Below are 23,498 nucleotides of genomic sequence, written 5' to 3'. Positions count from 1 at the left end.
AATTTCATTTCATGCAATTTCTCAATCTGATGGATTTAGCCACACAGATTCCTGGGAGGAGGGAGATGCTTATTTTCCTAGTTTCTATACTTTTAAGCCTGCCTCCAAAGAAAAGAAAGCAGAAGAATAGGTTCTCTATTTTACTTAAACTTTGTGGAACTCCAACTCATGGTTAATATTGTTGGATTTTTTTTTAAATTTTTTTTTTTTTTTGGTTTTCTATTCTTTAGCTACTTTACATACCTTCCATTTCATTTTCTTCTGAGTAAATTGTCTGCTTTTTCTTTTGGTTTTCTTTGGATGGCTTTGTGACCTCTACAATGGCTAAGAGATTCTCCTTTTGGTATTTTTTTTCTCTGGAAGACCCAGTATGATCACTTTCTGTCATCTCTGAATGATCCTGCTACAAATTCAAAGACTCCATTAATCCATAAAGGGGTTACCAAAGTAAGGGAAACAAAAAATTAAGTAGAGATAGAAGGAAAGAATTTTCACTCGTCTATTTTTAAAGACAGTAGGGAGAAAGACAGAATAGTGCTAACTCTTTAGCTGCAATGTCAATAGCATCATAAAGTAATGTGCAATTGGGAGATACTTTTTTGTCTACCATTGAGGAAAATTTGAATATAGGATTCCTTTGGAATACCTGTAAGATTGGGAACCTGATCTAGACAAGTAGAGCCTGAGCACATCTAGATTAAAAGTATATTAAGTTAAGAATAGTAAGTCTTGGGGAAATGACATCTTAAAAAAAAAAAAAAAAAAAAAAAAGGATAAAATGAAGAATTCTTTATCAAGCTACTTGAGAATATGAGGGGAAAACTCCAGAGAACAATGGCTCACTGTCCACAAAGATTAATGAAGTCAGATGGAGAGGTCAGATGGAGAATCCTTCAGAATCAAATTGTAAAAATAAAAAAAAGTTTTAGGTTTATACTTCTATTTCTCTACATTATATATCTACACTATCACGAAAAAAAGAGTCTCCTTTCTAGAACATATCTCAGACATAAAAGTCTGAATATATCCCACATAGAACGACCTCTCAACACATGCATTGTATGGGTCATGCTTAAAATGAAATCTCTGTACCTCCTAGGTATCTCTTTTACTTAGGATAACTTGATGAAGCCTGGAACAAATAGAAAACTCACCACCATAGATTTTTCCCAGCATTGAACCCAGCAGTTATTTCTAGTTTATCTTATATTTTCCTTAGATAGTTGCAGTAATATTAAGTCCTAATTAATATCCTCAGAATGCAGCAACAAATTTAGTCACTCACACTCCCCCCCTTTTTCTTTTCTGAGGCAATTGGGGTTAAGTGACTTGCCCAAGGTCACACAGCTAGGAAGTGCTAAGTGTCTGAGACCAGATTTGAACTCAGGTCCTTCTGACTTCAGGAGCTGGTGCTCTATCCACTGCGCCACCTAGCTGCTCCTCACATTGCCCCTTTTCACAGGGTTCATCTAGCCTGGGTTTCCACACTCTCACCTTGGAGCCACTGCTTTCTGGAGTTGCTTTGCCTCTTCCCAGGGGTGAAGTGACAGAAACAGGGGTAGTTTCCTGATCAGATTTTTCTTCATTGTCATTAAGCATTTCTATGTCCTCATGAGAGGAAGGAGAGATATTACTTTTGCCATTCTGTAAAAAAGAGGAACAAATCTATCACATACAGGAAAATACTTGGTGAGAAACTACTCTACATATGAAAAACTATATTCTAAATGAAATACAAAACATACTTATGTGTAAAGGCAATATTTGAAAAACCTGTTAAATGAAGATTATGTCTAAGGGAAGAAAATTAGGGCATTTTTATTCTACTCTAATGCCTTGTCATGGATGACCTTGGGTTTTTGAAGGTTATACTAGCACAGTTCAAATTCTTTTAAGTATTAGATTGGAAACTTCAAGATTAAGGCATGTGGGTCCAGAGAGGAACTACTGTTGGAGAACTATCTTATCTGATTTTAGAACTAAAATCACTAGCCTGGCTGTAGTGATTTTTGCAGGGAGAATTAAGGTGGGTATGGCAGCAGACAGCAATTTTTAAATGCCATCTCCTAAATTATAGAGGATTTTTCCATCAGTAGGGGTTGTACTCCATACTGTTAAAATAACAGGTCCTTGAAATAAAGCATACTTTTCCAAAGTGCATTAGATCTGAATAAGAGGACCTGGGTTTGGCTATGATTCTGCTCCTTACTTCCTAAGAGCTTCTTTCCTCATCTCTAAAATGAGAGGGGTGCAATAGGTGTCTTTTCAGGTTCAGTTGGATCTGAATATTAAGAAGTGATGAGCTAAGGCTGAGAAGGAAGATAGAACAGAAAGAGCAGCAGAAATCCTCAATTCAAATCCCTGCTGCTCTAGCCCTTACTACCTGTGTGATCTTGGACAAGTTCTGGGCTTTTATAAACTTGGGATCATGATATTTTCAACTGCCACTTGACAGGATGGTTGGGATCATCCAATGAGATAAAATGCTATGTTAATCATAAAGTGCCATAGAAATGTAAATACATTATCTCATCTAGATGAAGTCCAGGAGATAGATAGAAAAGTAGGATCCTGATTCTGACTCTGCCACATCCTCACCTGGGTGACCCTGGCAGCTTAGTGCCTCAGACATTCTTGTGATAGTATGTATTAGGTATCATAGGTCTTGTCTGATTTTCCCCTTCAAATATTGCATTTAACTATTATTCAAACTGTTTTTATTCAATAATAGTGGGGCTAGTTTAAACTGGCATAAGTGATATAACGAATGGATAAGATTAAAATATAATGCACCAATTTTGTCAATTGCTTATATATAAGAAGCAATTGAATTTTTTATAACTTTTTATTTTTAAAAATACATGCAAAGATAATTTTCATCATTCACTTCAACAAAACCTTGTGTTCCAAAAGTTTCTCCCTTCCTCCCACCATTCCCTTAGAGAGCAAGTAATACAATGTAGTTGTAAAGCACATTCATAAATTATTATTTTTATCACATTATTATTCCTAGTTGGGTATTTGTTGCTGTATATCAGCTCAATTATTGCCAACAGTTTTGCAATTGGATTCAAGTCTCCTAATTTTCATCTTTCCCCTTCATTTTCCATAGAGCTATCACAAAAATCTTAAAACCCAAGAACTGCACATGTTTAATGTATATTGGATTATTTGCTATCTAGGGGAAAGGATAGGAAGAAGGGAGAGAGAAAAATTTGGAACACAAGGTTTTGCAGGGATGAATGTTGAAAATTATCTGCATATATTTTGAAAATATAAAGCTATTGTTAAAAAAATAAAAATTAAAAAAATTTTTAATCCAAGTCTAATCAGGTCATTCTCCTGCTCACGAATCTTCAGTGTCTCACTTTTGCCACTAGAAAAGAATATAAACTTGGTTTGTTCTTTAAAGCCCTTTACTATCTTGTTCCAGCTTACTTTTTTTTTTTTTTTTTTAAACTAAATTCACATTATTCTCCTCTATACATTTTATATTTCAACCAAAGTTGCCTAACTGGCCTGGACTTGGCCTTCTCTCTCACCTCTACAAATTTCCACTGGCCTTTTCTCATTCCTGGAATGGATGATCTCCATCACTTCTGTCCCTCAGAAGCTCTAGCTTCCTCTGTTCATTTACCACTTTCTATGGAAAGTCCATTCTTAGTTCCCTGATGCTCTCTTTCCATTCAAATAATGCATATTTTAAAAGTATTTATATGTTATAGTGTACCCCAACCCACCCCAATAGAAGGTAAATTCCTTGAGGGTGAGAGTTTTGGCTTTGTTTCTCCAGCATCTTCTACAGTGTCTTACACATCACTGGTTCTTAATAAATGCTCACTAGGAGCAGCTACACGACGCAAAGGATAGAATACTTGCCCTAGTCAAATTCAGACACAGATACTTAATACTTTCTAGCTGGATGACTCTAGGCAGGCCATAACCCCAAATGCTTTGAAAACAAAAATAAATGCTTACTGGTTTGGAATAACTAATGAAGGATTCAACAACAGGAAACCAGACTTTTAAAAGGTTAGGGACAGAGACACAGATCTACTTAAGACCATGAAGGGAACAGAAAGGCTTGTGAAGAATAATAATACTGAATTTTCATATCATATTTATATATAATCACTATTACAATGTCTTAAGTACTTTCAATTTCCCTTCCTTTTGACTATATTTCCTCATACTTTACTGAGGTATTCAGTGATCCATCTGGTACCATCTAAATTTCTGACTGTTGAAAACTCTGATCTTTGGACAATGGGACAGAGTCTGGCAATCAGCAATTTCATTAAATTTTCTACTTTGTCCTCTAAGGTACTATGTTCAACAGTCAGACAGTAGCTAGAAAGCAACTTTACTAATCCAAATAAGTCACTTTTTTAGTTAATTATCCATAGAAACTAATTCTGCTTCTAACAGTGGTCTCCACAATATGCATCAGAAGATTTTAAGTCAACTTCAATTATGAACAATTACTGAAGTCAATTTTTTGCTTAATGACAAACTGTGCTTACTTACCTGATTTTCATTTTCTTTCTTGAGTTCATGTTGAAAGTGTTCTTTCAATGATTTTAAAAGTTTGTCTCCCTATTAAAGAATTAATTAAATTAAAGAATTTAAGTTAATTTAAATTTAAGTTAAAATAAAGAATTTAAGTTAAAGAATTCATAATTACAGCTGAAATCAAATGAAGAAATATAATTCTTGCAAACCTCACCGTAGTTACCCCTTTCCTTGACCCTAACTCTCACCATCAAGTGCAGACTTTCTAAGTGAGAGATAGCCTAAATAATTTCCAGAAAACTAAACTTTATATGACTTGAGCACGAATTTAGAGACTCGCTTCTCAAAATACAATGCAGTATAGGTAAAAAAACAAAAAAAACAACAACACATTTTGCAGTCTGGATGCAAAAATTATGCTATTTACTATCTATGTGATTTTGGCAAGATACTTTTAATTCTCTGAGCCAAGTTTTCTCATTTGTAAAATGAAAGTGTTCTTGAACTAAGTGATCCTCAAGGTCCCTTCTGGCTCCACATCCTATGGATCTTTATGATAGAAATACTAATGTACTAATAAGCATGTTCGATTTCCTTAACTAGAATGGAAGTTAAGAACAGTAACTTCACACACACTTTTGGCAGTTGAAATTCTGAAAAATGATGGTTAATTCATCTGTTTAGCAAAGTTACAAAACCATCTGTATCATTTGACCTATTGATACTACCAGTAGGCCTATACCCCAAAGAGATCATTAAGAGAGGAAAAGGAAAAAAAAAATAGTTGCTGTTTTTGTGGTGGCAAAGAGCAGAAAACTAAGGTAATGTTCATCAATTATGGAATGGCTGAACAAATTATGTATGTAAGTATATATATTTTTTATAAATATAAATAAATAAATAAATAATATATATATATGTGTGTGTGTGTGTGTGTGTGTGTGTGTGTGTGTGTGTGTGTGTGTGATGGAGATTATTTAGAGAAATCTGAAAAACTTGTATTAAGAAAGAAATGAGCATAGGAGAAAAATTTATACATTATGTTGTAAAGACAAAAACTTCGAGACTTAAGAACTTTGTTCAATCCAAGGGCCAATTACAATTGAATAAGATTTATGACAAAATATATTAGTTGCCTCCTGATAGAGAGTGACAGGGCAGGGATTCTCACACTATGGCCCCCTGAGGACATTTATACTGCCCGAAGGTTATGGCAAATGGGCTGAGGGGCGGAGTCAGAGTGTGAGGTTTTTTTTTTTCCCCTTTCTTCTGAGGCCGGGGGTTAAGTGACTTGCCCAGGGTCACACAGCCAGGAAGTGTTAAGTGTCTGAGACCAGATTTGAACTCGGGTTCTCCTGAATTCAGGGCTGGTGCTCTATCCACTGCGCCACCTAGCTGCCCCCGAGGTTTTGTTTTTACTATAGTCCGGCCCTCCCACCATCTGAGGGACAGTGAACTGGTATTCTATTTAAAAAATTTGAGGACCACTGGGTCAGAGGGTATAGAATGAATCAAATTTTTTGGACATAGTCAATGCAAAAATCTCTTTTGCTTGATTGTGTATAATTCTTATAAGAGGTTTTCCCTCCCAAAGAGAAGAGAAAAAATTATTCATCAGTTTATACTATTATAGGAATCTGGGGAAATTAAGTGATCACTAGCATGCCATCTGAAAGAAAACATTAGACAATTAATTTTCTATTTAAGATCTGCACCAAGGAACAAATGGAAGGTTCTATGCCATTTTCCCTCCCCTCCCTTTCTTATGAAGGCAATTTGATATAGATTATATCTTTGAAGTCTTGCAAAACATATTTCCACATTAGCCACATTGAAAAAGAAAACAGATCCTGGACCCTTCCTGCCCCCAATAAAAATAAAGTTAAAAAGTATGTTTTGATCAGTGCTCAGACTCCATCAGTTCTTTCTCTAGAAGTGGATAGCTTTTTTCATCATAAGTCCTTCAGAATTGTCTTGGATCATTGTGTTGCTCTGAATAGCTAAGTCATTCACAGTTGTTCATCTTATAATGTTATTCTTGTGTACAATGTCCTCCTAGCTCTGTTCACTTCACTTTAAAGCTGCTCAGGTTTTCTGAAACCATCCACTTGTCATTGTTTACAGCACAACAGCGTTCCATGCCAATCACACACCACTTCTTGTAATCCCCCTAGCTCGGCCTCTGCCCCAAAAGCCTCCTTTGGCAGCCACCCCTTCTCGGCCTCCTTTCGCTGGACAAAGCTAGAGGAAGGGCTTCAGGAGCTCCCAAGGTTGTAAGGCTGGAAGGCGGCGCTGGATGATAGAAGAATATGGGTTCGAATGCCACCTTACTCCCTGCGTGGCCTTGCACACTCACTCTGACGAGCTCTAGCTGCACAACCCTGGTGTGCACGTCTATAAACACTTATAAAGTAAGCACTGAATGCCAGGTTCTGGGGCTGCCAAGAGCACAAAAGCTCATCTACCCAAGCAGGAATACCTCCCTGCTCAGACAGAGCTCCGAGGACAGACTACTGTCATGTCCAGCAGAAAGCTCAGGGTCTAAGCGTCCAACTGCTTCTCCAAAAAACCCCAAACATTTGATACACCCATGGAAAAGTTTTAATTAGCATCTTTGTCATTTTTTTCTCCACTACTTTCTAAAGCCTGGACAATCAGCTCATCAGTACACCAGGCCTGATCTGTCGGGTTGGCCTGATTTCCAGCGCTCAGCACAGCGCGGCACACAGTAGTGACATTGGATAAATGGTTACTGATTGAACGAGTATGAAGCTGTACTGTAAATACGCACAAGAAGTATTTCACAACCAGCCCCCCAGCTAACTGAAGCCGGAAGGATCCGTTTTAGAGATCACTCGAGTACCGCCTGCCCTTATCTGCCCCGACCCGCCGACCCTGGCCGAGCCCTGCAGCGGCCCGGCCCCTCGTACCCGCAGGTTGGCGCGGAGGCCCAAGCTCTTGGCCAAGCTCTGCAGCTCGCAGTACTTGAAAGAGTCCAACTCCACAGCCAGAGGGAAGGCCATACCGCTCTCACCGCCGCTTCTCTCCCGCTACCAGGATGCCCGAGGTCTAACAGCCGAGACAGCTACAGTTCAAAACTCCCGCGCCGCCCCCGGAAACGTTATTTGTGACTTATGCGGACGGTTTAAATTGAGGGATGCCACCTTCTCATTGGCTGAGAGTGGTGAGGGGAGCGGAGACCCCGTGTTCGGCCAGTAGCAGCGCCGACCTCGATTTCGCCCCGCCCCCCCGAGAGCGCGATTGGCTCGGCTCGCTTGGGGCTTGTTTCTTCAGGCCCATGCTCTTTCCTTCTACCCCCCTACGTCATTGACTGCCCCCTCCCCTCCGCGTCCGCGGGGGTCATCCGCATTTGTGGTTCGGCTCGCGCCGGGTCCGGCCATGAGGAGATCTTCGCGTCGGAAGCGGGGTCCGCGCGCCGAGGTCAAGGCCGAAGACAAGGCGGAAGAAGAGGAGGAGGAAGAAGAAAAGGAGGGGGCTGTGGCCGTAGCTCCTCGGAGGTCCGGGAAGAAGTCGCTCAGCTTGATTTTCGAGGAATTGGAGGCGCAGGCCGTTAGTGAGTGCCGGCAGATCAGCGAGCCATCGGTGGGCGAGGATACCTCCTTCGCCTCCATGGAGTGGGAGACGCAGGCGGCCAAGAGGTCTTGCCCTCTGGGTCCCCGAGGACTCCGCGGAGACGAGGCCGTGCCGGGGCCCTCGGCCCTTCCGGATCCCGCGGCCCCCCCGGCGTCCGGGGACTCGGGGCTTTTGGAGAACCTGGTGGTGTTCCAGTGTGTGGGCTGCTCCGCCGTGCTGGGAGACTCGGTGCATCTGTGCGGGGAGGAGACGCGTCTCCTGAGTATCCTCGTCTTCAGCAGTGAGTGCGGCGCGGCCCCTCCCCCAGCCCTGTGGAACGAGGGGTGAATGGATGAAGGAACGAAAGAACCCATGCATGAATGAGGAGCGCGATGTCCTGGGGCCGGCGCTGCGCGGGGTGACCGCGGATACCGCGCCGGCACACAGGAGCGGGTTTGGCACAGTGGTTGGCACATAATAGGCGCTTAGTGCAATACTTAATGACTGGAAGACAACCTCTCACAAGGGGAAGCCCTGGCCGGGGAGGGAGTTCTGGAATGGGGGGTCAGTCCCAGGCCGAGCGATCTACGGGCAGACGAATATTAGGGCCTGGGGCCAGCTCCATATAATAGTGGGTTAAACCTAAAATAAATAACTAGCCTTTACTTAGCGCTTCAAAGTGCAAAGCAGTTTACACGTATTATCTCGTTTGTTTCTCCTGACAGTCCAGTGAAATCAGTGCTGATTAAGCTTGTCAGCGTAAGCCTGAGAGGTCTCAGGGTCTCAGATTCTCCTCCTCTGTCATTTTCTTCTCTTGTGTCTTTGCGCACCTCACTTTTGGAGCTTCCCTTGCTTCCTTTGTAAAATGGAGGGTTTGGATTTCTTTCCAGTCCTGTACACGGTTGTTTACCTGGGAGTCTTCAAGCAGACTTCCCAAAGCTCTCTGGGTTGTGGGTTATGGATTTCTAGTTGCTCAACCCTCAAAATGATCTTGTTCCACCATACAAATAGGTGGGAGTTGGCAGCCACTCAACAAATATTGATTATATTGTTATCTGCCAGGCACTGTGCTATTCCGTGGGTAATACAAAGAAAAAGCAAAAATAAATCTAGGATGTTTTCGAAATGTGACTTTCAAATCCGTAGTGTGAAGAGAGAGAAGGGGGGGAGGGGAGAGAGAAGAGAAAGGGGGAGAGAAAGATGAAGGAAGGAAAAGAGACGAATGGAGGGAGAAAGAGGGAAGAGAAAAAGATGTGGGGGGGAGAGGGGTCTCTGCTGATTTCTAGGGTATTCTCTCTGCTTTTCTTTAACCTTTAATCAGACTATTCCTTATTTCATTTCAAGACCCTTCTCTGGCTTGCCATATATGGTTCTCCCTGGTGGTGTTTTGTGCCCTGTTCTCTTACCTCTCTGTGTTCTGTTCTTTGATGGTCCTTTCTACTTGTCTGTATATTCCAGAGGCCCATTAGTACTCCTGCTCCCTGAAGTCATAGCCAAGCATGGCCAGCTGCGTGCTGGAGATTGCCTAGATGCTATCTGGTACCCCAGACCTAATATGTTCAACATGGAACTTCCCACTCTTCTCCAGTTCTCTCTTAAAATGTCAAAGTATGCCCTAGGATTAGTTCTTGATTCTGTTTCTCTCTCACTGTTCCCTGCCACCCCAGCTAATGAGCCAAGCCATTCTACGCCCTCTTTGCCATCTCTCTCTGCTTTCTTTTCTCATAGTCGACATCCTAATTCAAATCTTTTCCCACACACTTCTCTTTACAAAAGTTTCCTAATAGTTTCCATCTAAACTCTTCCAACTCAATGTGTTCTTTAGATACAGGTCTGACTCCTTTGCTCAATATTGTCTCTAGGATAAAATGCAAAGTCTTCAGCTTTTTCATTTCCCTTGCTACACCCTGGTTTCAACCTATCTTTCCAGACTTATTTCTTTACATTCCAACCAAAGTGAAGATTCCTCACATATTTAACTTTCCATTTCTTCACCTTCACGTGGCACCTTCTCCCTACCTGGAATATCCTCAACCCTTAGCTTGGTCTGCCCAGAGCTTTTAACTTCCAAGTTAGTTTAGGACCCATCTTCTCTGAATCTTTCCTTGATAAACAGTGTTGTTACTTTTCTCAGCTTATCTTGTTTTTAACTTCTCTCTATGTATGTGTTGTGTTCCATTAGAATATATGCCCCCTGAACCTTTTTTTTCTTTGTATCTCCAGGCCTAATATACCATACCTTGCATCTTATGGAGCTTTATAATTATTGTTTTATTGAGAAAGATGAACCAGGCTAGAAGGTACTAAATGAAGAAATCTAATTATTACTACTAGAGAGTCAGATTCTTATTAGTGTTTCTCTTTCTAGGACTTACAAATAATGTCATTTTGGATAAGTCCTTACTGATTGGCATTGAAGGTGGTCTCCTGGGCAGGTAGGTACTAACTGTTTGAAATGTGTTTGTGGTTTCTGATTTGATAAAACTATAATGAAAGATATTTAGATGTATTGGAACAAAAGAATTGATTTTCCCCCATTTTTTTTCACATTTTATATAATCTTTGTGCCATTTTATATATTCTTCTCTTTCCACCTTTTTTTCTCCTTCCGTCTCCCCCTTTGTTTTTTAAACTTTGTCTGTGAGGAGCTCTCTGATAAGGGATACTCTGGATCATCAGAGTTTACCTGGAACTTGTAGTAGTTAAATTTGTCAATGCCACAAAGCTTAGAATGATTACTATTGCATTGGATGACAGATTCAGGATCCATACATTAGACTGAAGGCCAATAAATAAGATGAACTGAGATTGAAGTTTTACATTTGAGAAACAAAAATTAGCCCCAGAGATGTATGACTAGAAATCTTTTTGTTGCCTTAAGAGAAGCCTAGAGCACAGGTAGTCAGACTATCTTTGAGAGACTGTGTCCAGTCCTTACATTTTTAGGAAAGACATAAATAAGTTGGAAGTATATCCAGAGGTGGCTGAAAAGAACAGAGGTTATGCCATGAGCTATTAGCCTAAAGAACAAAAGACTTTGGGTTTTATGAAGACAGTTGTTAGGACTTGTAGAGCTGTTGTATGGAAGAATTATAATTCTTTTGGAGAAGTGGAAACAATAGGTAGAAATTCAGAGGCGGACTTAAGATAAGAGATGATTTTCCAACAATTGAAACTGTCCACATTTGCCTCAGAATCTGGTGGTTTTCCCTTTCTTGGAAATCTTCAAATCAGAAGACTGGGCAGGAATCACTTATCACCTGCTTGATGCAGCAGAATTTTAAATTTGAGCAGAGAAATTGCTTGCTTTGTTTTACATCTCTAGATCATAGTAAATGTTCCGTAAATGTTTGTTGAATCAAATTGGTTTCTGAGACTGCGTATTAAGTCCACTTAGGCTGAATGTATAAAGGGAAGTAGAGTGGAATATTACTTGAAAGATGATTTAGAGCCAAATTATAGAGTGTCTTGAATGCTACTGGTCTATATTATTATCAGTATATTCAAATAAAGTTGATTTTCATTATAATTATCCAAGTTCTGCTAGAAAGAGACTGTTGGCAATATCAGGAGACATTTGGTTTCATTTTTTCTCCTTCTATTAGAAATTCACATGATAGCAGGTTTATCATGTAATATTTGTGATCTTAAATCTTTTATGTATTTGATGTTACTGTATAATTTCTTATATTTCCAATGATTATTTAAATTTTTTTCATATAATAGCATTTTATTATTTTCCCCCAGATACGCTAAAAGAAAATTTTTAGCATCCATTTTTTACAATATTTTGAGTTCAAATTTTTCTCCCTCTTTCTTCCCTTTCCAAAGAAAGTAAGCAGTTTGATCTGGTTTATACATGTGCTATCATGTAAAACATTCAATGATGATTAAAAAAAATTTAAAATACACTTGTGATTGATGTTTGTAGTCAGTATTCATAGTGGTTTTTTTGTTTGTTTTAGTTTTACCATTTGATTAGATTATGGATTTAGTTATTTCTATTTTGCTGGTTCTTAAATTTATTTATTTAGTCACATCCTTTCTTTGGATCTTCAGTCCAATATCTCTAATAGGTACCCATTGGACATCTTGAAATGGATATCCGGTAGACATCTTAAACTCAACATATTTAAAATTGAATTCATCTTTTCCCTTCAATCCTTCCCATCCTTGAATTTCCCTATTAATGTTGAGGGTACCACTATCCTCTTAGTCACTCAGGCTCCTAAACAATTCTTTCCAACCAAGCTTTTCACTTCCTCTCACTCTCCCATATCCAGTTTGTTGTCAAATCTTATTGAATTTGACTTTCTAACATCTCTCCTAATAGTTTCTCTTTTCTCTTATGATACTTCCTGCTATGGCTTTGGATCACCTTATGCCAGAACTATTGTTGTAATATTCCAATTGGGCTCCTTGCCTCAAGTTACTCCCCAGTCCAAACTATCCTATTAAATTGGTCTTCCTAACCATGTTACCACCCTATTTATTACCACCCACTCAACTCCAGTGTCTCCCTATCACCCCATTATTAACTGTAAATCCTTCGGTATTAATAGCCTTTAATAACTCAATTGTCTCCTAACTTTTCAGCCTTCTTTTACCTTACAGCCCTCTTCCCAGATGATATGGCTTCCTTGCTGTTCCTCCAAAAGATGCTATATCTTTGAACTATCTGTCCCACTTATTTGGAATTATTTCTGTTCTGCTCTCTACCTCTCTACCGCCTGACTTCCCTGACTTCCTTTAAGCTCCAGCACTTTTTACTGGAAGTCTTTCCTGACCCCTCTTAATGCCAATGACTTTCCTCTGTTGATTACTTCCAATTCATCCTGTTTTGTTTTTCAGAATAAATTGTTTGCATGTATCCCCCTTGTTAGAATTATGAGCTCCTAGTAGGAAGGGAATGTCTTTTTTTTCTTTGTATCCTTAACACTTAACACAATGCCTGGCACAAAGTTGTGCTTAATTTATTAACGCCTAGTGACTGACTGGTTTTTTATAGTGATGAATGAATGAAAAAGCACCTATTCCTTGCTTATTATGTGCTAAGCATAATAGCAAAAATAGTCCCTGCTTTCTGAAATTTATATTTGAATGAGTAAGAGAACACATATTAAGAAATGATGGCCAAAAGAGAGAAATTTTGCTTTGGAAAACTTTAAGGATGGCAAGTAGACTCTTAGGGAAGTTCAGGAGCAGTGACCAAGGTGATTTGAATATTGTTCTAGAAGTATATGGTAGAAGGGAACGATGGAAACTGGGTAGCTTCTGGAGACTGATTAACTTTTGTGCTACAATTTGTCTAATCTTTCTTGTTGTTTTTCAGTACCTACAACCCTTTATTTTGTCATTCTTGTGGGCTTTCTATAGGCTTCAGACTTTATTCTACATATGCTACTTTTTCTGACTTGAAAGGTCTCTTCTGCCTTTTTAAGGACAGCATGGTATGGTAAGTAAAATTTAATCTTTATTAAATATATGAAAATATTCAGGAGATCAGGGTGATTTGTTGTAGGAATAATATTAAGAACAGGGACTAGGTGTTAGTATGACGAGTAGTACTGAATATAATTATTCAGGAAATCTTGGTCATTTAAACAATCAGAATAATTTCTAAATTCTTTCCTTAACAAATATATTCAGAAGAGATTTTGTTATGTTTAATAGTGCAAAGAAGTGAAAGACATGAAGTGCTTTGTAAATCATAAAGTACTATGTAAATGTTAGCTATCATTATTTTTAAAGAAGCCATTGAATTTTTTTCACCATAGTTAGTTTCTATTTGAACGTATTAGCTAGGATCTAAAGTAGGGGTTCTGAAACTACGGCCCCGAGGGCCAGATGCAGCTTGCTGAGGATGTTGAGGATGTTTATATGGCTGCTGGGTTATAGCAAATGGGCTAAGGGACGGAGACAGAGGGTGAGTTTTTGTTTTTACTACAGTGCAGCCCTCCAACAGTCTAAGGGACAGTGAACTGGCCCCCTATTTAAAAAGTTTGAGGACCACTGCTCTAAAGTATTGAATCAGAAGAAAATTTTAGATTTTTTTGTTGTTGTTGTTGTTCTGTCCATTCTTTAGTGGTATCCTATTTTGTATCCATTAAAAAACATGGGATTTCTATTTTTCCGTTAAGGGATTCAAGATAATAAAATCTGGTAGTATTATAGTCTGGAAACTTGGTTATCAATTTCTCGTTTCTGCCACTATGAAATTTCTATTTAGAATTAAATGAAGCATTTAATGAGTTCTGAATTGAGAGTCAGAAGAAGTAGATTTTAATCCTGGTTCTTCCCCTAAGTATTAGGGCTGTGGCCCTTTCTTTGCAAGTCCTTCTGTGGATCTCTTGAGTTTCTTTTTAAATTGGCAGGGCTGGGTCAGATGGGCTTTTTTAAAAAGTCTTTTGAATCTCTAAAATTCGCATGTCTCCTGTCTAGAAAAAGAAAATCATCTCCAGCTATGGCATAAGAGTATTAGAATTGACTTTCTGTTTTAATAAAATAAGATATACTGAAGCTTCTGTAACACTTCAGTTACAGTTACAGTTAAAATACTTCAGTATTTTAAAGTTTGCAAAGTACTTTTTTTCAGAATGAATTTTTGAGGTACATAATACAAGTATTATTGTGATCATTTTATAGATGAAGAAACTGAGACTGACCACTTAGATGATTTGCCCCAGTCATAAAATTAGTCTGAGGCAGGATTTAAATCCACATCTCTTGATTCCAAGGCGAGAACTTTATTCATCTGAACCATGTTGTCTCATAGAATATGGGCAATACCAATAACTGGACTGATTTTTATAGAACTAAATAGCTCCCCAGGTCATTGTACAAGCTATCAAAATGCCAAACATAAGCAGTGTATGATAGGACATATTTATAATTGCCACTAGAGCTTGAGGTTCTGAGGCTGGTCCTCTGAAGGAGGGCTAACAGTGGGATGTCCACCATCAATAAAAAGCCTCTAAAAGTAGGGATGAACCAATGCTGGTCAGAAACAGAGCAGGTCAAAACTTCAACCCCACTCTTAGTGAGATGGAGAAACTCAGCAAAATAAATAAGTAAAATACAGGCAGTAGTAATATGAGGAAGGAAATATTAAAAACCACTCTTCCCTTCCTTCTTCCCCTCGACAGCCATTGCAAAAAAACAAAAAACAAACCCAATGTCAATACATCCTCATGTTTTTACTAGCCTTTATGTAGAGGATGCATTGTGCCTCAGTGTTTACTGTCTTTTATTTAGCACCCTGACTGGATAGGGCTACAAAGTAATTATTAAGTATTGCTAATGATTTTATATTACTACTGCTTTATATTCTCTTATGTAATATTTTATATTACATATCTTCATTAGTATCATTTAAAATTAATTATAATTTCTCATAAAACTACTAACTGAGTAGGTATGTTGTCATTAATACATTGCTTCAGTTACAGTTTATAATCATTTATAATTTTTAGAGACAAACAAAAGCTAAATTGAAAAACCAGAATTAGGCAAGTTTGATTGTAAAGTGAAAGGGTTATTTTAAATGTTCTAGGATTCTTTCTAGCTTTAAATCTGACAGCTTCTGAACTTGCATTTTTATGGTTTACAAAACATCTTCCTCTTAAAAATTCCATAGTAGGTATTGCAGTAGATATTGTTCTTTTCAAGAAACTGAATCTCAGAGAGTTTAAATGACTTGTAGAGGTCATATAGCAAATTGGTATAAAGTCTATGATGGAATCCAGGCCTCTTCTCAAAACAGGGCTTTTCTATAAGACACTGCTTCTCACTAAAGGAAGATGCTTTGTAATTTTTGTTCAAGCTTAGGTCAATTTATACATAAGTTTCTATCTTAGTGAACTGTTTGAAACCACAAAGACATTTTTCCATAGTGTTATAGTGAAGAGGTTTCCACCTCACCCTATTTAGGCCATAATATGTTTGAATCATTATGGTACTGAATTTATTGTATTGTACAACCTAATCACCAGTATTTCTATTGGAAATAGCTTTCAGAGATGCCAGAAATAGATCTCCCCACTAACCATACTAGGGATTTGGGAACAAGGATACCCAAATCAGTCTTCACTTACCTAGTATTAGTAGACACTGCAAATTTTAGGATTTGGAATACCTTCATTGAGGGAAAACTGTAAAGACCAAGAATGAGGGGAGGGCCTGGGAGTTGATAGTAAACAACAAGACTGACCACTTACCTGGTGCCACAAATTGGGCTTGGGTTTCTTTTCAGAAGTTCCCAGGGATTATCCATACCTGATTGCCTTTCCATTTCTGCCACCTGCTATTTCCCATCTGGATTTCACTATTCTATTATCTATTACATAACAGAAATTTATCTTCATGTGATCTCAAGTTTCTTAGCCCCTTCTCTCTTCTCTTTTTTATAGTCAGTAATAATGTAGGATTTGCTCCACAGAAATTGTTTTTGTAGGTAGTGTTATTGTAATATATCTACTCTGTTAAGTAATGGAAAGTAATACTAATGACATGTCTGTGTTCTTACAGCTACGTTTTAAAAACTAAATCTGTAATAAATGCATCTGAGTTGGAATTTCCCACTAAGCATCTAAATGAACAAATTTCAAAGGTAAACTTTCCTTGTATTGTGTGTTTTTCTTTTAAATAGAATCCCCTTGATGATTTGCACTAATAGAAATGGATTTCAGGTGGAAAAATTGAATTTTTAAAACATTAAAGTACTAATTATGTTTCTGGAGCAGGGCATGCAAAATCAAAAATAAAACAATCAACAATCTACATATTTTACCTAGGAGACTAGCTTGGCCAGATCAGAGAATGTATGGGGGGGAGGGAGTACAATGAAATGTTTGAAAAATTAGGGCAAGCCTAGTTTTGGAGGGAGGTGGGCTTCATGTTCTTGGTTGAGGAGCGTATATTTTGTTTTTGAAGAAACTGAAGTTTTAGTAAAGGAAGAACATGGGCAAGACCTTTATTTTGAGAATATTGATTTGACAACCTTATGAAGGGTGGATTGGAGAGGGGAAAGATTATTAGCAGGGACACCATTTATGTCATTTTATTGGAAGGAATAAGGGCCTGAACTCGTTCATAAGCTGTATGAATAAGAAGAAAATGATAGATGCAAGAGAGAATGTGGTTATAGAAGAAACACATGACAGATGATTGGCTGTGGAGGAGTAAAGAAGAAAGGATGGCTGGGAGAGGGTGGTGAACAGGGAAATTTAGAGGAAGAGGGATACATTGAGGGGAAAAAATAAGCTCTATTTTGGACATGTTGAGTTTTAGATGCTGATGGGAAATTCAAATGGAGTTCTTTAATAAGCAGTTGATGCTGTGGGACTAGTGAGAAATTAATGCAGGGCTTCAAACACCTATGGAAAACACTCTCTGTACACAGGAGATAGATTATAATTCAAAAACAAGGAGAGAAGTGTCACAAAAGCCAAGGTAGGAAAGAGTATTCAATAAGAGATGTGGTAACAAAGCATCAAACATTGGAGAGGTATCAAGAGAAATGAGACTGGGAGGAGGCCATTAAGATTTGTAGTCAATGTAGTCAATGATATATTCTTGAAGTTGTCAATCAAAAATATATTTTGGGGGAAAACGTAAGACTTTAGCAGGAACTTGTAGAGCAGGAGAAGGATGACTTGAAGTCACAGTGAGGATAAAAAAGAGGAGGGGTTAGATTGAAGGGATAAGAAGTTATGGTCAGAGAGAAGAAAGGCAGAATTCAAGATTTTGGAGATAACTCTAGTAATAGGTGATAATGAAATCCCTGTGGGTGACATGGGAGTGGGGGTGAAATAGGGAGCCCAGGGCATTTAAGGAGACACAAACATGTTTACTGAAGCCCTCTGAGTATCTTATTGAGATGAAAAGGAAGTTGGTGAGCCAGGTATTGATTTCCTTGAGAAAAAAAGAGAAATGATGTGGAGACCAGGATTTGGACTGTGAGCCAAATGAAGGCAGTGAATCACAGAGCAGTTGCTGCATGATGGTGCCAGAGGCATAGTCCACAAGTGGCTGTGAGAAGTAGACCCTGGATAATTGAAAAAAATGAAATTAAAAAATAAAAGGAGCTATGAGAAACCCAGAAGTATGCCCAGGGTGATGAAATGTTGTGAGGTGAGCAGTAGGGAGATGAGTTGTAGAAGGCCCAATAAATAAAGATGGGGTGCTTGGAGGCATAGTCCACAAGTGGCTGTGAGAAGTAGACCCTGGATAATTGAAAAAAATGAAATTAAAAAATAAAAGGAGCTATGAGAAACCCAGAAGTATGCCCAGGGTGATGAAATGTTGTGAGGTGAGCAGTAGGGAGATGAGTTGTAGAAGGCCCAATAAATAAAGATGGGGTGCTTGGATTCTTTGGGTTGAACTGTGATATTTTAAGCTCAGAATGAGACACACTTAGACAGTACATTTTGAACTGAGCCAACACTTAGATTGTAGTCTCTGAATTCTAAGAACTGTAAGTCTCAGCATTTCTGGTACACCTTGAAACATTTCTGATAGATGGGAGTTCCACAGGGCACACGCTCTCCTCTATTGCCACTAGCCCGATTTCTTACAATTTTGAGAGCTCTGTAGTCATGATGACCAATGTTTGTAATCCTAGGAACTACAGTGAATACTTGTTTCCTGCTCTGTAGCCTCTTCCAAGATCAGGAGCTGAATATGGATTAGGTACTTAGCTCCCAGTCCTTAGAATACCCCGAAACCTCCGGCTTCCTGAAGCCCCAAATTTTTGATAGATATATCTCCACTGATAACCCACAATCTTTTATATTTAACTTTGGCATACATTTTTGAACTTTTATTGGTATTTGGGTTTAATCTGACAAACCTAGAAATTTTTATTTCAGCAAACAGTCCAATAAAACTCCATTGTGTCCCCCCTCTTTTTTTTAAAGCTCAGCAAAAGTCTCTTATTTCTGAAATCAAAGAACCATGAGTTTATAAATTTTAAGCCCTCTGTTCTGAATTAGCCAAGACTCTGCTTATCTATATTATACATGTCTAAAAAATATATATGTTACCTACCTGGAAATAGGTACTGTCTAAATTTGGAAATCCTTTAGGACTTTTGAGAAAGTTATGTTGATTACTATAGACTTAATTTGATATTTCTTCTGATAAATATATTAAACAATGAAATAGCTTTTAGACATTAAGAGACATAAAGGTTTTGATGATTTTGAAAAATAGTAGTAACTGGGGTGGTTAGGTGGTGAAGTGGATAGAGCCCCACCCCTAAAGGGGACTGAGTTCAAATGTGACCTTAGACACTTAACACTTCCTAGCTGTGTGATCCTGGGCAAGCCACTTAATTCTAATTGCCTCAGCCAAAAAAACCCAAAAATCTAATCGATATTAAATGGTTAAGTAAACTGATATATTCATAAAATGAAATATTATTGCACTGTAAATAATGATAGGAGTGCATAATAAATAGGTTAAGATGAAATGATATAGAGAAAAGATTCATTTGGAAGGATAAGATGAAAATAAGATTGTATCATTATATTGTTGTCTTTGTTCTTTACTGATCTTAAATTATTCCAGAATTAGTCTGGGTATTTTCTTTAATTTTTTTTTTTTTTTTTTTTTAATCCTTCTTGAGTGTTTCTTGGTTTTCTGGTGGTTTTCAAATTTATAGTTTAAAAAAAAAAAGCCTAATAGAATAAAATTTGATGTGGTTTCCATGGTTCCAGAAATGGATCTAATATATAATTTAAGTCTTGAAAGAGTGAAAGGTCACTTGCTAATGATCTAGTTTAAATGTAAAGATGCTCTTTTGTCACTTAATATATTTTGTAGCTTAATACATGCTGTGTGTTCCCTAGCTGAAAGAGAAGATTATGATGATGGACTCTCACTTAACAAAAATAATTCAGGAGCTGAAGAGGATCATCCATGGACCATTGGATGTAGAGCTGGAATAACATTTGAATCAGAAACAAACCTTTAAGAGTAGGCTCATCCTGTACTTGTGATCACAGGAAGTATTTAATGTCTGTGTATCCTGTCTTAACTTTGGTTGATTTCTGGGACATAAAAAAGCACATTCTCCAAATAAAATCTTTCTTTCTCTTCTGGTTAACCAGATGTATTGGTAAGTTATGACTGATGAAAAGTAAAGATGGAAGTGGAAAGCTTTAAAGACCAAGAATATATATCTCAAGATTCAAGTTTCATAAAGTAATTTGTCTTTCAGAACATTTCTTACCAAGTAAGCTTATTGAGACTTCCCTTCAATGTTGTCCATTTTGCAGTGCTTCAGAATTCAGTTATGTTTAAAAAAATTTTTTTCAGCTTATATAAATGTCAGTAGTCTTTTTTAAAAAGTTGTTTTAGTAGTCTTAAAAAAAAAACTTTTAGTATAGTCTTTTTTTTTTTTTTTTTAAAGAAAATATTTAATGACTATAACTTCAAAGGTTACTAGTAATTATAGTGGGCTGTATGTGCCCCAAACTTAAGATACATGATTGTCTTCCAAATGTGTCTTTTGTTTTGAAATATTGAAAGTAAACAGAATATTATTTTAATTTTGAACCTGTACAAAGTATTTGTTTATATAAATATTGCTGAGATCTTGACATTCTATATTATTACAGATTTTCTTTTTTCTTTTTTCCTACCTATGAATCTTGTACTTATTTTAAAAAATAGTAAGTTATTAAAAAGAACTTGGAGAAAATTGTGATGTTTTGTGTATTTGTTCTTACAAAGGAATTTCTGGTATATTTTTACCAGTCAACAAACATTTATTAAGTGCTGTATGTGTGCCAAGAAACATGTGAAAAGAATGGCAAAATAGTTCCTGTTATCAAGGAGCTCACTTAATAAGGTGGGAGACAGCTTTGGAGAGAAATTTGGAACTATGTCCAAAGGCTATAAAGGGTGTATATGCTCCTTTTGATCCAGCAGCGTCTCTTATGTCTCTACTAGGTCTATAACACAAAGAGATCATAAAGTGACAAGGACCCACATATGCAAAAATATTTATAGCAGCTCTTTTTGTAGTGGCAAGGAACTGGAAACTAAATGGATACCCATCATTTGGGAAATGGCTCAATAAGTTATGATACATGAATATAATGTGATATTATTGTTCTGTAAGAAATGAGCAGGTGATTTTAGAAAAGCCTGGACTTAGATGAATTGATGCTGAGTGAAGTGAGCAGAACCAAGAGAACACTGCACAACAACAAGATTATGTGATGATCAACTATGGTGGACTTGGCTGTTTTGAACAAGATAATTGATCAGTTTTTCAAAGTTCATATATTGTTGATTTGTTCAAATATTGCTGTAACTGTGTACAATGTTCTAGTTCTGTTCACTTTGAATCAGCTCATTTAAATCTTCCCAGGTTTTTCTGAAACCATTTACTTCATTTCTTTTAGCACAATAATATTCTATCACATACATATACCCAAACTTGTTCAACTATTTCCTAATTGATAGGCACCCTCTCAGTTACTAATTCTTTTCTATCACACAGGAGCTATAATATTTTTGTACATATTGGTCCTTTATCTTTTTCTTTACCTTCCATGACTCATACTCCTTGAAGAAGTATTGTTGAACATGATAAATGTGGAAATATGTTTAGAAGAATTGTACATGTTTAATCTATATTGGATTACAGGCTGTTTAGGTGAGGGGAGTGGGGAGAAGGGAGAAAAACTTAGAATGAATGTTGAAAATTATCTTTGTGTGTGTTTTGAAAATAAAAAGTTATTATTTTAAAAAAAAAGTATTGCTGGGTCAAAGATATGCAGTTTTATCACCTTTTGAGTGTAATAGTTCCAAATTGATCTTGAGAATGATTGGACCAGTTTATAGCTCCAACAGTGCAACAGTATTACCTATTTTTGTGGAAAAATCCCTTCCAGCATTTGTCATTTTTTTTCTGTTATGTTAGCTAATCTGATAGTTGTAAGGTGATGCCTCAGAATTATTTTAATGTGCATTTCTCTAGAGCATTGTGAAAATTGAGATCTTTGATTTCTTCTGAAATTGCCTATTTGACCTTTTATTAATTTGGACTGTGTCTTATTTTTATAAATTTGGTTCAGTTCCATATATATTTAAAATTTGAGACCTTTATCAGAGAAATTTTATAAACTTTTACCCCATTTACTGCTTTCCTTTCTAATTTATTTAATGGCTGCATTTGTTTTGTTCAAAACTTTCTTAATTTAATGCAATCAAAATTATCCATGTTATGATTGTGTTTGGTTTGGAGAAATACACTAGTGAATTGTGATATCTAGGGAAGGGCTACCATCATAGGAAAGAATCTTGAGATGCTATGTGAGGATTGGCTGAAGAAATTAGGGTTCTATAGCCTAGAGAAACAAGACTTAGCAGAGACACAAGTTATCTTGTAGAAGAAATTAAATTTATTCTTTGGCACAGGACAGAATTGAGAGGAATAGGCTTGCAGAGAAGCAGTTGATAAAAGAAAAAAAAAATTCAGTCCTGGGGTGAAATGGGCTGCCTTGGGAGGCAATGGGTTTCCTCCTTTCTTCCTTCCTCCATCCCAAATCAAAATTGCATGACCCCTTAATCTCAACCATACCACAGAGAAACTCTTCAACCACATCCTTAATATGGAATTCTTGGTCCTTCTTTCCTAGAAAAACTGATTGATTGATAATAGATGAGATCCTTGCCCATACTAACCTTCATTCTTCCCTTTGCTTCCTACCTGAATACTTTAAATGATTTGTTCATAATGCCCCTTTACTCCTACAATTATATTCCTATTTTATTTTTCCAATATCAACTGCTGTTTCATTAAAATATACTTTTTATATTCCCAAGTGTCATGCCTCATTGCGAAATGAGCATAGACCTTGAAATCAAAAGTCTAACTAGCTTCTCTGTTCCTTTAGCCATAAAGTGGAGGCAATGACTATTATTTACGTTATAGGGTTGTTGTGAAGAAAGTGCTTAATTAGGTTTACAATACTATGTGAAGGTGAGCTAGTCATAAAGGTGGTATTATCAAGTCAGTCAACAAGTGTTTCTTAAGTACCTAATGTACTCCAGGCACTTTTGGTTACAGAGAATGGCTAAAACATGGTCCCTGTCTTCAAGCTTACATTGTAATGGTAGGGACAATATGCAATGTACATGTAAGTTATGTACAATGCAAATGGAAGGAAATCTGAGGAAAGGTTCTAGCCATGGTAGGAGGGACAAGGGGAACAAAGGGAACCAAGAAAAGCTTTCTGTGGAAGGTGGGTTTTCAGCTTAGTCTTGACAGAAGTCAGGGGACACAGATAATAGAAATAAGAAGAAAAAGCATTCTTGGCATGGGGGACAGGCTGTCAAGAGGGAAGGAGTATCATGTTCAATGAATAGCAACAAAGTCAGAATAGGTGGACTAGAGAATA

At 37.4% G+C, this 23,498-nt stretch overlaps 2 protein-coding genes across 7 annotated transcripts in view; one reads left to right on the top strand and one right to left on the bottom strand.

The window, feature by feature from the left end:
- The window catches only part of NUSAP1 (nucleolar and spindle associated protein 1), a 60,485-nt gene that overhangs the window by 16,498 nt on the left and 20,489 nt on the right, over positions 1-23,498 (bottom strand). Inside the window, exons 1-4 of one of the 6 annotated variants that reach the window (XM_074289324.1) lie at positions 7,443-7,630; positions 4,528-4,596; positions 1,495-1,644; positions 244-403 (exon numbers count right to left, since the gene is read on the bottom strand). In XM_074289324.1, the coding sequence (XP_074145425.1) occupies positions 244-403; positions 1,495-1,644; positions 4,528-4,596; positions 7,443-7,535 (472 nt within the window). In that variant the 5' untranslated portion in view covers positions 7,536-7,630. Of the gene's footprint in view, positions 1-243; positions 404-1,494; positions 1,645-4,527; positions 4,597-7,442; positions 7,631-23,498 lie in introns of those variants that run through there. The other 5 variants (XM_074289325.1, XM_074289327.1, XM_074289329.1 and 2 more) reach the window with 5 other exon arrangements.
- On the top strand, positions 7,334-20,788 carry OIP5 (Opa interacting protein 5). Its single transcript, XM_074289330.1, has 5 exons — positions 7,334-8,386; positions 10,454-10,520; positions 13,418-13,540; positions 16,612-16,693; positions 19,935-20,788. The coding sequence occupies exons 1-5, from the start codon at positions 7,912-7,914 to the stop codon at positions 20,031-20,033; spliced, it is 846 nt and encodes a 281-aa protein (XP_074145431.1). The 5' UTR covers positions 7,334-7,911; the 3' UTR covers positions 20,034-20,788.

The sequence above is a fragment of the Sminthopsis crassicaudata genome, chromosome 2 (assembly GCF_048593235.1).
Source record: "Sminthopsis crassicaudata isolate SCR6 chromosome 2, ASM4859323v1, whole genome shotgun sequence".
Lineage (NCBI taxonomy): Eukaryota > Metazoa > Chordata > Mammalia > Dasyuromorphia > Dasyuridae > Sminthopsis > Sminthopsis crassicaudata.
Note: the sequence above shows the minus strand (reverse complement) of the source record. Positions and strands in the feature narration are given on the sequence as shown.